Consider the following 14,709-nt stretch of genomic DNA (forward strand, 5'->3'; position numbering starts at 1 on the left):
CAGGTGAAGCACTGAACACATGTGAAGTGTGGACGATCAGTTTTTGAAAGTGTGCTGATATATGTCAGTCAAGTTAGATCCACACAACTGGATCCAGAGTCATATTAAACCCACACAACTGTGGAACTGGATTCAGAGTCACAGTTAACCCATTCCACTGTGGAACTGGATTCAGAGTCAAATTAAACCCACACAATGGAACTGGATCCAGAGTCATATTAAACCTACACAACTGTGGAACTGGATCCCAAAATAGGTTGTATATTTATTTGGTGAATTTTGGTAAAATAGAAATTGAACGATCTATTTTATGCCTTATAACAGATATAATAAGCCTTATAGCAATGTGTTCTATGTCAATATAACATACAACTATAGAATTCAATTCACAGTCAATTGTAGATCTATAATTGACTAACTATAGGGGGAGCTGTCAATGAACTGATTTCACTGTATGTAACCCTAACCCTAGCTTCTGATTGGCTGGAGCTGGTCACCTGATATATGCAAATAGCCCCAAGCGCATGACAACTAACCCTAACCCTAGCTTCTGATTGGCTGGAGCTTGTCACATGGTATATGCAAATAGCCCCAAGCGCATGACAACTAACCCTAACCCTAGCCACTGATTGGCTGGAGCTGGTCACCTGATATATGCAAATAGCCCCAAGCACATGGCCACTAACCCTAACCCTAGCTTCTGATTGGCTGGAGCTGGTCACCTGATATATGCAAATAGCCCCAAGCGCATGACAACTAACCCTAACCCTAGCCACTGATTGGCTGGAGCTGGTCACCTGATATATGCAAATAGCCCCAAGCACATGGTCACTAACCCTAACCCTAGCTTCTGATTGGTTGGAGCTGGTCACCTGATATATGCAAATAGCCCCAAGCGCATGACAACTAACCCTAACCCTAGCCACTGATTGGCCAGAGCTGGTCACCTGATGTAAACAAACATGCCAATTACATGTCAAGGGATTATGGGATATGGTAGCAAAAGGAAACTTTGCGTCAAATTAAATCCACACAACTGTGGAACTGTGGAACTAAGCTCACAGTTAAATTAAACCCACACAACTGTGGAACTGTGGAACTGAGCTCACAGTTAAATTAAACCCACACAACTGTGGAACTGAGCTCACAGTTAAATTAAACCCACACAACTGTGGAACTGAGCTCACAGCTAAATTAAACCCACACAACTGTGGAACTGTGGAACTGAGCTCACAGTTAAATTAAACCCACACAACTGTGGAACTGTGGAACTGAGCTCACAGTTAAATTAAACCCACACAACTGTGGAACTGTGGAACTGAGCTCACAGTTAAATTAAACCCACACAACTGTGGAACTGTGGAACTGAGCTCACAGTTAAATTAAACCCACACAACTGTGGAACTGAGCTCACAGCTAAATTAAACCCACACAACTGTGGAACTAGGCCCTGAGTGGTGCTGAAATGTCTAATGTCTTATGCTTGTAGTTCATTTTTATTTCATATTATTATGACTCAGTAGTGTTCGAGAGGGAGGAGGCAAGACTGCAGATTGATGCACCTCACGGCCATTCTACGGTTATCGTATGTTACTAGATTCAACTGAAGCTGAGCCGCATTCAATGCAATGGGCCACCTTCATTTTGAGGTAATACATCGAATTGAAAATATCGAAAATTGACTAATCTCAATTTTTCAAGTCAAATTTAACCCTTTAACTGTTGTGGAATTAGGTTGAGGGCCCCAGTAAACAGCAATTATTAATTATTTATGGAAAAATCTACCTTTAAAACAAAATCAACTACATTTTCACAATGCACAAAAACAAACATGCGACAAAATGTTTTTTAAACGCATCACATTTTTTCAAATCTAAATCTACGACGAAACTCGAATGAAACAAAAACTGAAATCGTGAATTTCGACTAAATGAGAGATGATTTCACATGCCGGTTAAATTCTATATACCTGGCCGGGCCCGTGATGGCGCGGGGGCGGCAGCCGGAAATCGGGCAGCGGCCGCGGGCCACCGGGTGCCGCGTGAGGATAGGGTATCGGGGGCTGAAATGTGAAGAAGTGTAAGACAGAATATGCTAGAAAATGAAACAGGAATTAAACGCAAGATTATGAAAAGTCGATTTTTTTTATAAGTGCACGTGACCGTATCTATATACTAGGTGCTACAGACCGCGAACACTAAAACACGTAACCAGGAATCGGACGAGGGCTATCGGTGTCAGGTGCAGATCCCGAAAGGTCTTGCAGGCTTTTTTACAAGCCTTTCAAACATTTTCAGATGCCTTTTTCTGAATAAACTCTTAACCTTTTACCGCCATATTTCATGGAATATTTTAAATTTCCACCGTGTAGGTCGGGCCCCCAATATTGCTTTGAAGAGGAAATGTTTCCCACTTGGAAATGCTGTAATTGCCTTGAATTCATCCACAAATTTTCGAAAGCGATGCCTCAATTCCCATTACCCGTCCGAATAATGCTTTTACAATGACAATGCCTGTTAATGTGTAAAAAGACCTTTAAAAGTCGTCCTCGGGATCCACCCTTGACGGTAAGCCGCTATTCAGAAAATCACAATGAAATCCTGCTGCGCAAATACTTGTTCAATTTACTGCTGTTCACATACAGTGAAAATAACGAACATAGATAGAAATGATTTCTCTGGAGAACAGGTGTAATAAATACTGGGAGAGTCAGGGAACGGGGTGCATACCCTCAATGGGTTATACACCAATTAATATCCATGTAAATCCTTAAAGCATCGGCATAAAATTACACCTTAAGTGTATTAATGTTATCAATGTAGACTTTCAGTGAATTGAGGGGTAAACAATGCGTATATTATTTTGACAATACACGAGTGCAGGGCTGGACCCAGGGGAGGGTGCAGGGGATGTGCAGCCCTCCCAAAATCTCAAGTTACCCTGAATTTTAAATTTCAAAGGAAAATGATATAAATCGAACTGTTATGAAAAAGTTTAAATTCAAAAACGTGTTCTCTGTACATGTATTTTCAAAACCGAGTTGATGTTTGGAGATAAACTTTCTTTAGAGGTGCCCTTATATGATATGCCCTGTTTCGGGTGTACACCCCTCCCTAAACGAGGCCCTAGATCCGCGCCTGACATTTCGGACTTTAATTTCCAATTTTTCATATCTCAATCATTGAATTAGGTACTTAAAATCTGGTGAGTTTTAATTCCTCGTCGATTCCCCTTGTCCGAGCGTACGAGGTATTTTACCCGATGAAGTTATTCACAACTTACTCTAGGTTGACCTATAATCTGTATTGAACCATCCGGAGGTTTGTCCGGCCCGTTCAATATCGTAGCCTGTATCGGCTGTTGGGTAATTGTTGTAGTTGGCACCACGGTGGTCGTCTGCTGCTGTTGCTGCTGTTGCTGCTGCTGCTGCTGCTGCTGCTGCTGCTGCTGCTGCTGCTGCTGCTGCTGGTCGGTTTCGCTGACAGCTTGCGTACACGTCGCCATGTGTTTCGACCAGTGTTGCTGTTGGCACGGGTAGTCGCAGTAACTCGTGTTCCAACAACAGTAGAATATCGCCTCTTTACCGCAGTTCGCGCACTGTTACGAGAAGAGAAAAAACTCTTTATAAAACCTCACAAACTTCTTACTGAAATTGCCGAATTCTTTCTAGAATGCCGCGTTCTTTCTAGAAATCTTCTTGAACCCAAACTTTGAATCAAGACATGACCTTTAAACCTTTCAATGCTGACAAATTAATACCTAAAAATGCTGGGCCCAGTTTCAATAAAGATAACATTGAAATGAATTACAGTTTCAAATATACAAGCAGTAGATTTAACTGTCTGTTGGTATTTTGTATATATTTAATTTTGTTTATAAAGTCTATTAGAGCTTAATAGGTTTTAATAGGTTGATCGAACACTCGTTATCTTTGTCTATGGTCCAACATTAGAACAATCAATAGTTCCAACTTTGGCATGTGTCTAATCAAAGGGGGGGGGGGTTAAAACCAATTAGACAGTTATTCCAATTGACGGAACTATAGAAATTTTGAGATGCTCCCTTAAAAGCAATCTAATTACTAATAAAATCAATACACTGTGGTGTTAACGGACTGAAAGGGTTAAGTCTGAAGAATCATTCATCACTCTTATTTCTGACTGAAATCATGGTTTCTTCGTGCTATGAATGATTTTACCCCGATGATTGATCATCGATGCTGAGTAGACCCGGGTGTTCAAGCACCCCAAACTCACCCATTGTTTTTTCTTGGCTTCGTTGACGGCTTTAGCGGCTTCGACCTCCAGAGTGCGGCGTAATTCGCTGAGCGCCGCGTGTCTGTCAGCCTCGAAACTCTGCCGCATCTCAGCGAGCGTCAACTCGGTATTGTGCCGGATTTCGGACAGCTGTTGCTGGTGCAACCACCTCAACTGATCGAGTTCCGTCTGAATTTTCTTCATCATTTCCTTAGATTAGAAAAAAAACTTGCAATTAATTGTCGCAACAAAATATTGCTAATGTCTAACATATAAATCCCACAAGATCGAAAAATCTTTTAGAAATATCAAAACTTTTAAATCTATTAAGAATCCGAATTTTCGGTTTTTCACTAAAAACCATTATCTTTCCTTGATGGCACATACCTGATAAAAGTCTTATTACGACCAGAAAGGACGGGTAGTCGACCTAAAACATTGATTTTAGTCCATTTTGCACTTTATGGAAGGATTGCAAAAAGTCCTCGTTGAAAGGGGTTGAATAAAGAAAAGAGACTCCATGATTTGAAAGTTTAACAATATGTTTCGATGCCTACCAACTGAGGTTTACCACTTTTCTCTTTACAGCCTCTTTCACTCTAAGACTTTTCTGCCATATTTCAATACAGTGAAGAGTGGATTAGAAAACAATGGTTTAGGTCGACTGCCAGTCCTTTCTGGTCCTATTAAGAATTTCATCTTAGCTCAGTAAGTTTTGATGGTACATACCTGATAAAAGTCTTATTAGGACCAGAAAGTCTGCATGATTTGAAAGCTAAACAATATGCCTCCATGCCTACCAACTGAAGTTTGGTATGCAGGCATGGAAACTTTCACATCATTAAGTCCTATTTCTATCAAGAACACCTTTCAATGAAGACTTTCCGGTCCTAATAAGACTTTTATCAGGTATGTGCCATCAAAACTGACTGAGCTAAGCCACCTGATGTGTTTGCTCTCAAGTCAAGTTGAAATAGACATAAAATCCCCCCTAAATCCATCCCAATAGGTATATATATATATTAATATATGGAAGGTGAACCGACTTCTGTTACTGAGCTGCTAATCTTACCATATCGTGTTGCGTTTTCAACAGATCTTGATACATCTCATGGAATGTCGATTTGATCACGTCTGTGATCTTTTTCGTATATTTCTCCAAGCTGACACCAGAGGGCAGCTCGGTGGTGACTGTATTCGCGATCAATGATTCGGTAATGCGACTGGCTGTGAGCAGCTGAGCGGAGACGGCAGGTGCGGCAGGCACTGCAGGTGCGGCAGGTGCTGCTACCGGTGCTACGGGTGCTGCAGGAGCAGACGGCTCTGGTGCAGGTGTAATCGACGTTGATGGTTGGCTGAAATTTTGAAATTCATGTTTTCAAAAAAACTTCTAAACACCTGTGGAACTGAATTCAGTAACAAATTAGACTCATACAACTGTGGAACTGACTCCAGGGACAAATTTAACCCACCAAACTGCGGAACTGGGTTCAGTCAGATCAAACCCGCACAACAGTGAAGCTGGATCCAGAGTCAAATCAAATCCACACTTCTGTGGAACTGGGTTCAGAATCAAATTAAGCCGGCACAACTGTGGAACTGGATGCAATTAAACCCACACAACTGTGGAACTGGATGCAATCAAACCCACACAACTGTGGAACTGAGTTAAGAGTAAAATTAAACCCACACAACTGTGGAACTGGATCCAGAGTCAAAGTAAACCTGGACAACTGTGGAACTGTGGAAGTGGATTATTTACCTCGATGTTTTATTCTTAGATTCCTCGGTTATTTGCAGTTGTTTCTGCAACGTAGTTTCTTGTTGTTGATGTTTCGTTGTTTCGAGCGCCGCTGTCATCGCCTGTTTCGCTTTCAACGTTTCATTCGCCTTTATCCGCGCAGTTTCGCAGGCGCGCAGCTCGGCGGCCAGAACGTCGCGACGTTTCTGTATCAGGTCCAACTGCGGCTGCCGCGTCGACGTCCCGGTTTTCTTCTTCGCCTTGTCGCGATTGTCTCCGAGATCGATGACGAGTTGTTCGTCGCCGTCCGACGACTCGTCCGCCGCCGCGACGACGGCAGACGGCGCGTCGTCCGTATCCATAGCGACCATCGTATTACCGTTCGATGAATTCTCGCGTGATTTACGCTCACTTTCTTTAACGCAATCTTCCAACACGATGATGATATCTTTGACCGTTTTTTGTTTGACGCAAACTTTCTCGTCGACTTTCGACTCCTCCGCCCGTATCGCTGCTGTTGCTGCTGCTGCTGCTGCTGCTGCTGCGGTACCGCTGGTCGTATCCATCTTCTCTTCCGCATCTTCGGTCTTCTCGTCGCCATCTTTACCGGCTACTAACTCGAGCTCGGCACCGGTTTCTGTGTCGCCCGGTCGGTCGGTTTCTGCAAAATCAGTAATAACTGAACTAATTTTAATATCCCTTAAAACCCTTTTGGTGCGTCTACACCGCACTAATGGACTGGCATCGCGGTGTTACGACGATATTAGTAAATAGTTTTCAGCTCTATTGAAAGATGGCAGCACCGGTGTCAAACATAATTTCATATTAGCACCTAATGATACACCGCACCGCGGAGTAGATGTACCAAAGTGGTACAACAACACACTGAGGTGGAATTCTTTATAAAGATTTTCAAATTACCACCAGCGCCCAGTTGCTCAAAAGTTGGTTAAAGCTAACCGGTGGATAAATACCACAGTAACGATGAACTTTTAATTGTCGCTATGTCAACTATCCACTGGTTAATTCTAACAAACCTTTGAGCAACTGAAGGCCCTGCACTTTAGGGTATCAGTTAGTCGGCAATGGAAGGTCAAAAGTTTAAGTTGAAAAAAATATTGTTCAAATTTTCTACACTACACTATGAACTGGTGGCGCCCCCCATTTCCATTTCCCGATAAACAATTGAAAAGGTCCACTTACTTTTATTAGTGATATCCTCTTCGTCGTCGGACGAACTGACGCTGGACGTCGATACATCGGACGATAACGAAGCCGGTTCTTCATCTTCACCTTCCTCCTCCTCGTCCTCCTCGTTGCCGCCGACGACGATACCGAGTTTCTCTTTACACGTTTCGATCGTTTTCTTCAGTTTATCTCGAAACTCTTCGACCGGCGACGACTTTTCCTCGAGATCATCGTCATCATCATTACCTTCATCTTCACCTTCTTTATCCTCCTCGTTACGAGCATTGTCATCTGCTCCTGAATTAGACAATGAATATTGATAAGAAGGTCGATATTTCCCCCGTCCGAGGAGCGGCCATGTAAATGAACGCGTCAAAAAATAAAATTCCAGATTATGATAAAATTCACTGAAATGAAACCAGAAGGAATTGATTAATCTGTTGATTAAAACCTACCGGTTTTCTCGTTTGAATATTCGAGCGTTTCTTTTTCTCCGTCGAGATCCATTTCTAGTCCTTCCGCTTTATTATCATTATCACTTTCCTTATCGCCGGCTTCAGTTTCATTCATCTCCTCCATTTCTCTTTCCTTCATCGCGGCAGCAGCGGCTGCAGCAAGCTTCACATCATTTACCTCCTCCTTCTCTTTTTCCGTTTCATCTTTTTCTCTATTCTCCTCATCATCTTTCTTCGTTGCGTCGGGCGTCGTCTGCTCTTCCAGAGCGGTTGATTCCGTCGCCGCGGCAACATCCTTCGATAGCAACGAAACAACATCCGTATCCTTTCCTCCTTCGCCTCCAACAGCCTCCATCTCTTCCTCCTCACCGTCATTTACATCCGTCTGCTCAGCCGGTGTATCTGTTTTATTCGTACCGACCTTCGCAGACGCCGCCGCCGCTCGTCTCGTCGCTATAGCCGTCTGCTGATTGATATATTTACTCTTGACGGCCGAAGCCGTTTTAGTGGTGATTGTCTCCGCCGGCGACCGAATGGCCGCCGCGCGATGTTTCACCGGCAGTTTTTGCGTACGGAAATTCGGCGACAGGTCGGATTTCGGCGGCATCGCGGTTTTATTGTCGTCGCGGTCGTCGTCGTTGTCAGTTTTATTGTGTTGATACGAACTGTTTTTATCGAACGGAGTTTTCGCAGGAGCGTAAGTAAATGTGCCGTACTTTTTTCTGAAAAAAAATCAAGAAAACGCGATGACATCAAAACCGGTTCTTCGGTGCTAAAACTAAGTCTGTGTGAAGTACAATACGTCTGCCCTCCAGATAATTCCCCCCACCCTATTTTTCTTTTATCTGAAATTCCAATAACCTCGTACATTAAAACAAGGTGGCGCCACTTTCCGCCCATTTACAAATTCCTCGAGTTTTCCCTGATATTTTTTCTGTGTCATCGCACAAAATACGTCCAGTAAATCAGAAAGATTTCTAGGCTTAAAATGTTTTGAATTCCCCGGGTTTTCCAGCTCAGTGGTCACGTTGTTTATGCCATTTTGGATTACTTAAGCTCAATTCAAACTTAAATGTTCTAAGCTTAAACCTGACCCTTGATTACAGACTAATCTTGAAGTTTCCTTTGATTTGACAATTGAAATTACAAAATCTTGACAAGGCAAACGGGGAAAAGTTGTCTGGGGGCAGCTCTCCTAGAATAATGAAGTGTGGACGATCAGTTTTTGAAAGTGCGCTGATACAATGTCTAATATCTGGTGTTTGTAGTTCAGTTTTTGATTAGAAATGTCTCAGATGAAGCACTGAACACATGTGAAGTGTGGACGATCAGTTTTTGAAAGTGCGCTGATACAATGTCTAATGTCTGGTGTTTGTAGTTCAGTTTTTGATTAGAAATGTCTCAGATGAAGCACTGAACACATGTGAAGTGTGGACGATCAGTTTTTGAAAGTGTGCTGATAAAATGTCTAATATCTGGTGTTTGTAGTTCATTTTCAATTAAAAATGTCTCAGGTGAAGCACTGAACACATGTGAAGTGTGGACGATCAGTTTCTGAAAGTGCGCTGATAAAATGTCTAATATCTGGTGTTAGTAGTTCATTTTCAATTAAAAATATCAAAAACTTTTCTAACGAAAATAACCTACCTCAATTTATCGATGTGAATCTCTAATTCTTTCATCGAATGGTCGTAGCCGCCTTTTTTCATGTTTTTGATGACGGTCGGATTATCAGCGGAGAGCATGTAGACTTGATTGACGCCGAGCCACGCGCGATCGTGAGCGCCAAAAAACCTCACGTCAACCTGTCCGTCGACCTCGCGTAACACCTTCGCCGGCCAGAACGGATAACCTTTCAACTTCGCCCAAACAACCGGGTGAGGATTCCTCTGAAATTAGATATGAATGACCAGTTGAAATATCATCGAGCAATGACTTGTTGGGTTGTTTGACCAAATGACCAGTTGAAATATCAAATGACTTGTTGGGTTGTTTGACCAGTCACAGAAACGACCTTAATGGATTTCAGTGTCATCAGTACATAATATACATCCTGCCTCAAACCTGAGACTCTGCCAAGTTCCTCCCTCGACAGGGATTAGAACCTGATGACATCATGAAACACTGCCAAGTTCCTCCCTCGACAGGGATTGAACCTGATGACATCATGAGACTCTGTCACGTTCCTCCCTCGACAGGGATTAGAACCTGATGACATCATGAGACTCTGCCACGTTCCTCCCTCGACAGGGATTAGAACCTGATGACATCATGAGACTCTGTCACGTTCCTCCCTCGACAGGGATTAGAACCTGATGACATCATGAGACTCTGCCACGTTCCTCCCTCGACAGGGATTAGAACCTGATGACATCATGAGACTCTGTCACGTTCCTCCCTCGACAGGGATTAGAACCTGATGACATCATGAGACTCTGTCACGTTCTTCCCTCGACAGGGATTAGAACCTGATGACATCATGAGACTCTGTCACGTTCCTCCCTCGACAGGGATTCAAACCTGATGACATCATGAGACTCTGTCACGTTCCTCCCTCGACAGGGATTCAAACCTGATGACATCATGAAACACTGCCACATTCCTTCGTTGGCAGGGTTTCGAACGGGATTATTTCCCAGTTCAAAAAGATTATGCAATACTCACACAAGGCTCGCAGAACCAATAATCACTGGTCTTCGTACAAGAATTATAATAACAATCGGGACACAATTCGATTTCACTCATCTAAAAATTAGACAAACAAAATTCTAAATTCTTGCCCTAATGAAATAAAATGTAATATTAAATAGAGTTTATAATTCATACCTCGTGTTTTCCGATTTTGAGAATCATTTTCGCGCTCCCCGTCAATTTATGATGAGCTGTATGAAAATTCCAGAGCAGACGGAGGATTAAAAATCAACCAAAACAAACTATGATTTGGATTTTGTGATGAAAGCATTTCAACATTAATCAGAATATCAATATTGACTTTAAAAAATTTATTCTGCTAGTCGTAGATGTAACACAAGTCTAAGCTCATTTTAGTTCTATAGCCAATCAAACAACTTAAGACTGGTCTTAACTCATTTTGGTTCTATAGCCAATCTAACAACTTAAGACCAGTCTAAGCTCATTTTGGTTCTATAACCAATCTAACAACTTGAGACCAGTCTAAGCTCATTTTGGTTCTATAACCAATCTAACAACTTGAGACCAGTCTAAACTCATTTTGGAGACCAGTCTAAGCTCATTTTGGTTCTATAACCAATCTAACAACTTGAGACCAGTCTAAGCTCATTTTGGTTCTATAACCAATCTAACAACTTGAGACCAGTCTAAACTCATTTTGGAGACCAGTCTAAGCTCATTTTGGTTCTATCACCAATCTTATAACTTAAAACCAGTCTAAAGTCCATTTAAACTTGTCAGATTTTTATGATTGAAATCAGATTGAAACTTACTGCCGTTGAATATAATACAGTTGTGTAAAATCCATCTTGCGTCTGCTAAGAAAGCTTCTGTACAGCCGTACATCTTCTTCTTTATATTCTACAACATTAAACAATACGATATTTGAATAAAACCGGGCTCGAAATGAGATGAATTTGGAAAACACAAGCGAGATCGCATCTATGAACTCTGGAACACATTTTTCAAATCCTTATAATTGGCTTTTTAACATTTTAAGCGAGATAATACCACGAGCCAGGTGATCGAAAGTTGGTAAGAGTTGTGGATAGCAACGATCGAAAGTTCATTATCACTATGTCAACTATCCACTGGTTCTCTAACCAACTTTTGACCAACCGAAGAAAGGATTTTAAAGATTTTCCCCGATTTTAAACATCTACGCTCGTCAAGGCACAATCTACTGAAAGCAATCTGTAATGTGGACGAGATTGAAATAAAATTTTTTCAACACAGTTCAGGCATAAATTCAGAGCTGCACCGTACATGGCATAGAAAGGGGATCTAAATATTTTTACAAGACAATTTTCATGACTTTTTTTCACAACTTTTCACATCTATCTGCCCTTTAAAACCCCTTCAGTGCCGACTATTTAACTGATAAGAAAGTGCTGAAGATAATGTTTAAAAATTCCACCTCATCCAGTGTTTTATATCATGTGTACCACTATAGTGCGTCTACACCGCGGTGCAGTGTATCGTCAGTTACTAGTATTTCACTATGTTTGACAGGTGCTGCCATCTTTCAATGAGACCAAAACTAATCGCTAATTACATCAATACACCTGAAAGGGTGCATACATACAGTTTCCATTTGAGACAGATCCATCGGATTGATAACAAAGTCTTTATATTGAGGATGCATAGTCAGATCGACCGGCTTCTGAAACGGTTCACTCTGCAGAACAGAAACAAGGATTGGAATTATTTCTACGAAAAAAAAACTTAACTGAAATCATGGTTTATCAGCCTGATACCGGGGTTTTTTACTGGCATATTTTACAGTGAAAGTCTTTCTGCTACTAGTAAGTGATAATTTAACGGAATCATGCGTCTGCTTACCCCATTGTGTTTCATACGTTGCAGTCCGAATTTCAACAATATGCACAGTTGGTCGATGGTTACCATCGACATGGCCTTCGATCGCGTGTCGGTGCATTCCGATTTCATAATAGTCTACAAAACATGAATCAAATAAGATAGAATTATTCCAGGCAAAAACAAATTGATTTCCTGTTTCTCCGCTCTGAGCTTAAAACTTGACCCGGCCGGCTGCCAATCTGACCTGTATGGTAACAATTACAGGCATTTAGTATCTTACCTCACACTCCGGGCAGACCCAGTCACCCCGCGGGTCTCTATCGAGCCCGAGACATTTAGCGTGATACGCCCGCGGGCAAAGTTCGCACAGAAGCGCTTGACCTTCTTTGTGGCACATCCAGCAGTAAGGGTCGGCTTCTCTATCCTACAGTACATAACACAGTTTTATCAGTGCATAATAAATTACAATTAGAATATGAGAAATTATTGATCGATTCTCATTGAATCAAGCAACATCTGAATGCACACTAGCGACACCTGGTGGAAGATGGTGTCCTACTGCACACTAGCGACACCTGGTGGAAGATGGTGTCCTACTGCACACTAGCGACACCTGGTGGATCCACACTTACCGCTGTATCAGTTTTGCGACGGCGTTTCACGGGAGGCGTCTGCGACAAGTTCGCGCCGCCGGCTTCAGACGATACGATGCGTTTCCTAGACGACAGTCCTCCACCGCTCGATCCAGGTGTCACTACTGCAATGTCAGAAACAACAAAACATTACAACAGATGGGGGCCGATCTAGGAGGAATTTTTGGGGGTCCGGACCTTTCCCCTCTAATCAATCTACTTATTATATTCCTTTTAATTGATGACGAATCATCATCATTATCATCATTATTAAGGAAAGCCCCTTCGGGTTAGAACACAACTTTTCACAGATATTGCATGATTTTGGAATATTTTAATTGTTAGGGATAACCTCTACTTTCCTATTGAGATTGTCCCCTTTATGTCGAAAAAATCCTCAAAAAACGCTTGTTAATTTGAAAATTAACGATCTTAGGAAATAGAATTTTCTAGATGGATCTCTTTATCCCGTTCGTCCGGGCCCCGATGCAGCCCTAGGACCGCGATCTCGTCAGAATTACTCACCTTTCGTTACGGGACTATTTTTCGGCGTTGTCGCCGATGAATCTTTGATGCTTCCATCTCGACTGAACGTACGACGTCTCGCGTTGCCTTCTTCGGCTAATAAAATAAACATTTAATACATCGACAACTCCAAAACTAATTCAAGGTCGCCGCTGTTATCGGACTTACTTTTCCCCCCGACTTTCCCTGACTTGATCTGCTAAGAATCCAATCAATTAATGCAGTCAAATACGTAACAATAGATGAAAACTATTCGATTTTAGGCGCAATCAAGCAATCTCTGCCTAATTGTGGAACTGGGTCCCAGTGGTTATGATCACAGGATTTCACTGTCAAAGAGCCAGTATCAACAACAATTGAATCGATACAGACAGCTGTAACTGGTCGAACTCACACCGGGTATCAGAGACTAGCACAGGCAAGAGTGAATAAACAGCGAGGGAAAATGAAGAAATTAGACACAAATTTCTAATGGCCCATCGCTCAGATCGAATGAGTTTCAGACATGTTTAAAAGTATTAGAAAGAGTTTTTAAGGAATCGAGGAGTGTTCGAGTTCTCAGGATGAAACTATTTACCCTTCGATCTCGTTCCAATCGGGTCTTTACGACGCTGAGACGACATCTCAAAATCAGCTCCGCGCGTCCTCCTAAAATAGACAAACAGAACCAAAAACGTTTTACAATCGAGGTACTCAGGGATGGATTTAGAGCGGGGCTGGGGGGGGGGCGCGGAATACACCATCATTCTCGTCCGGACCGACGCCTTACAATCCTACAGCCTAGATCCAACTCTGTTTATAAATCGAGAGACAGAAATAAACGTAGAAAATACTTTTAATTATCCATGTAATTATCATCGGTTTAATCATGGACTCCACGGTTTAATCGATTTCAGCCGTAATTAGGACATGAAAGAGATTGAAAAAATGGCACGTCATTATCTTTTTCCTCGATTGAGTTTTTTTAAAACTCAAACGAATTTCGAAATCAAAGAGCGATGAATAAATACACGTGGCGTTAACTTCTCGTTGAAGATTTAATCGATAATAACCGATGAGAAACGCGAGTTTTCATTTACACGGAGCTCGTGAGCCCTCGGGGGAGAGTTGAATCTAGACTTACGGATTATTACATTCATTCATTCATTCATTCATTCATTCATTCATTCATTCATTCTCTACATGAAAATCACGCCGTCAGAAAGCAGACGACTGTGCCTTGCTCGCAAAAATAACATACCAACGAAATATCAGTTTGGTGGACAATCACGAATATAACATCTTGCTAAACACAAGCAGAAGCATACTCGCAAAAATAACACACCATAACTAATATCATTCAAGCGGAAAATCACTAAAATAACATACCGCTTAACATTAGCAGACGGACACTCACGAAA

At 41.9% G+C, this 14,709-nt stretch overlaps 1 protein-coding gene across 1 annotated transcript in view; it reads right to left on the reverse strand.

The window, feature by feature from the left end:
• Nucleotides 1-14,709, reverse strand: part of LOC141909950 (MYND-type zinc finger-containing chromatin reader ZMYND8-like) — a 35,759-nt gene that overhangs the window by 4,192 nt on the left and 16,858 nt on the right. The window contains exons 2-18 of the mRNA XM_074800634.1: nt 13,887-13,957; nt 13,310-13,405; nt 12,785-12,909; nt 12,433-12,576; nt 12,174-12,287; nt 11,917-12,009; nt 11,105-11,192; nt 10,467-10,522; nt 10,305-10,385; nt 9,288-9,529; nt 7,641-8,362; nt 7,201-7,482; nt 6,019-6,658; nt 5,329-5,611; nt 4,257-4,466; nt 3,283-3,597; nt 1,970-2,062 (exon numbers count right to left, since the gene is read on the reverse strand). Coding sequence (XP_074656735.1) covers nt 1,970-2,062; nt 3,283-3,597; nt 4,257-4,466; nt 5,329-5,611; nt 6,019-6,658; nt 7,201-7,482; nt 7,641-8,362; nt 9,288-9,529; nt 10,305-10,385; nt 10,467-10,522; nt 11,105-11,192; nt 11,917-12,009; nt 12,174-12,287; nt 12,433-12,576; nt 12,785-12,909; nt 13,310-13,405; nt 13,887-13,932 — 3,630 coding nt within the window. The 5' untranslated portion in view covers nt 13,933-13,957. The remainder of the gene's footprint in view (nt 1-1,969; nt 2,063-3,282; nt 3,598-4,256; nt 4,467-5,328; nt 5,612-6,018; nt 6,659-7,200; nt 7,483-7,640; nt 8,363-9,287; nt 9,530-10,304; nt 10,386-10,466; nt 10,523-11,104; nt 11,193-11,916; nt 12,010-12,173; nt 12,288-12,432; nt 12,577-12,784; nt 12,910-13,309; nt 13,406-13,886; nt 13,958-14,709) is intronic.

Source organism: Tubulanus polymorphus, chromosome 8 (assembly GCF_964204645.1).
Source record: "Tubulanus polymorphus chromosome 8, tnTubPoly1.2, whole genome shotgun sequence".
Taxonomy (NCBI): domain Eukaryota; kingdom Metazoa; phylum Nemertea; class Palaeonemertea; order Tubulaniformes; family Tubulanidae; genus Tubulanus; species Tubulanus polymorphus.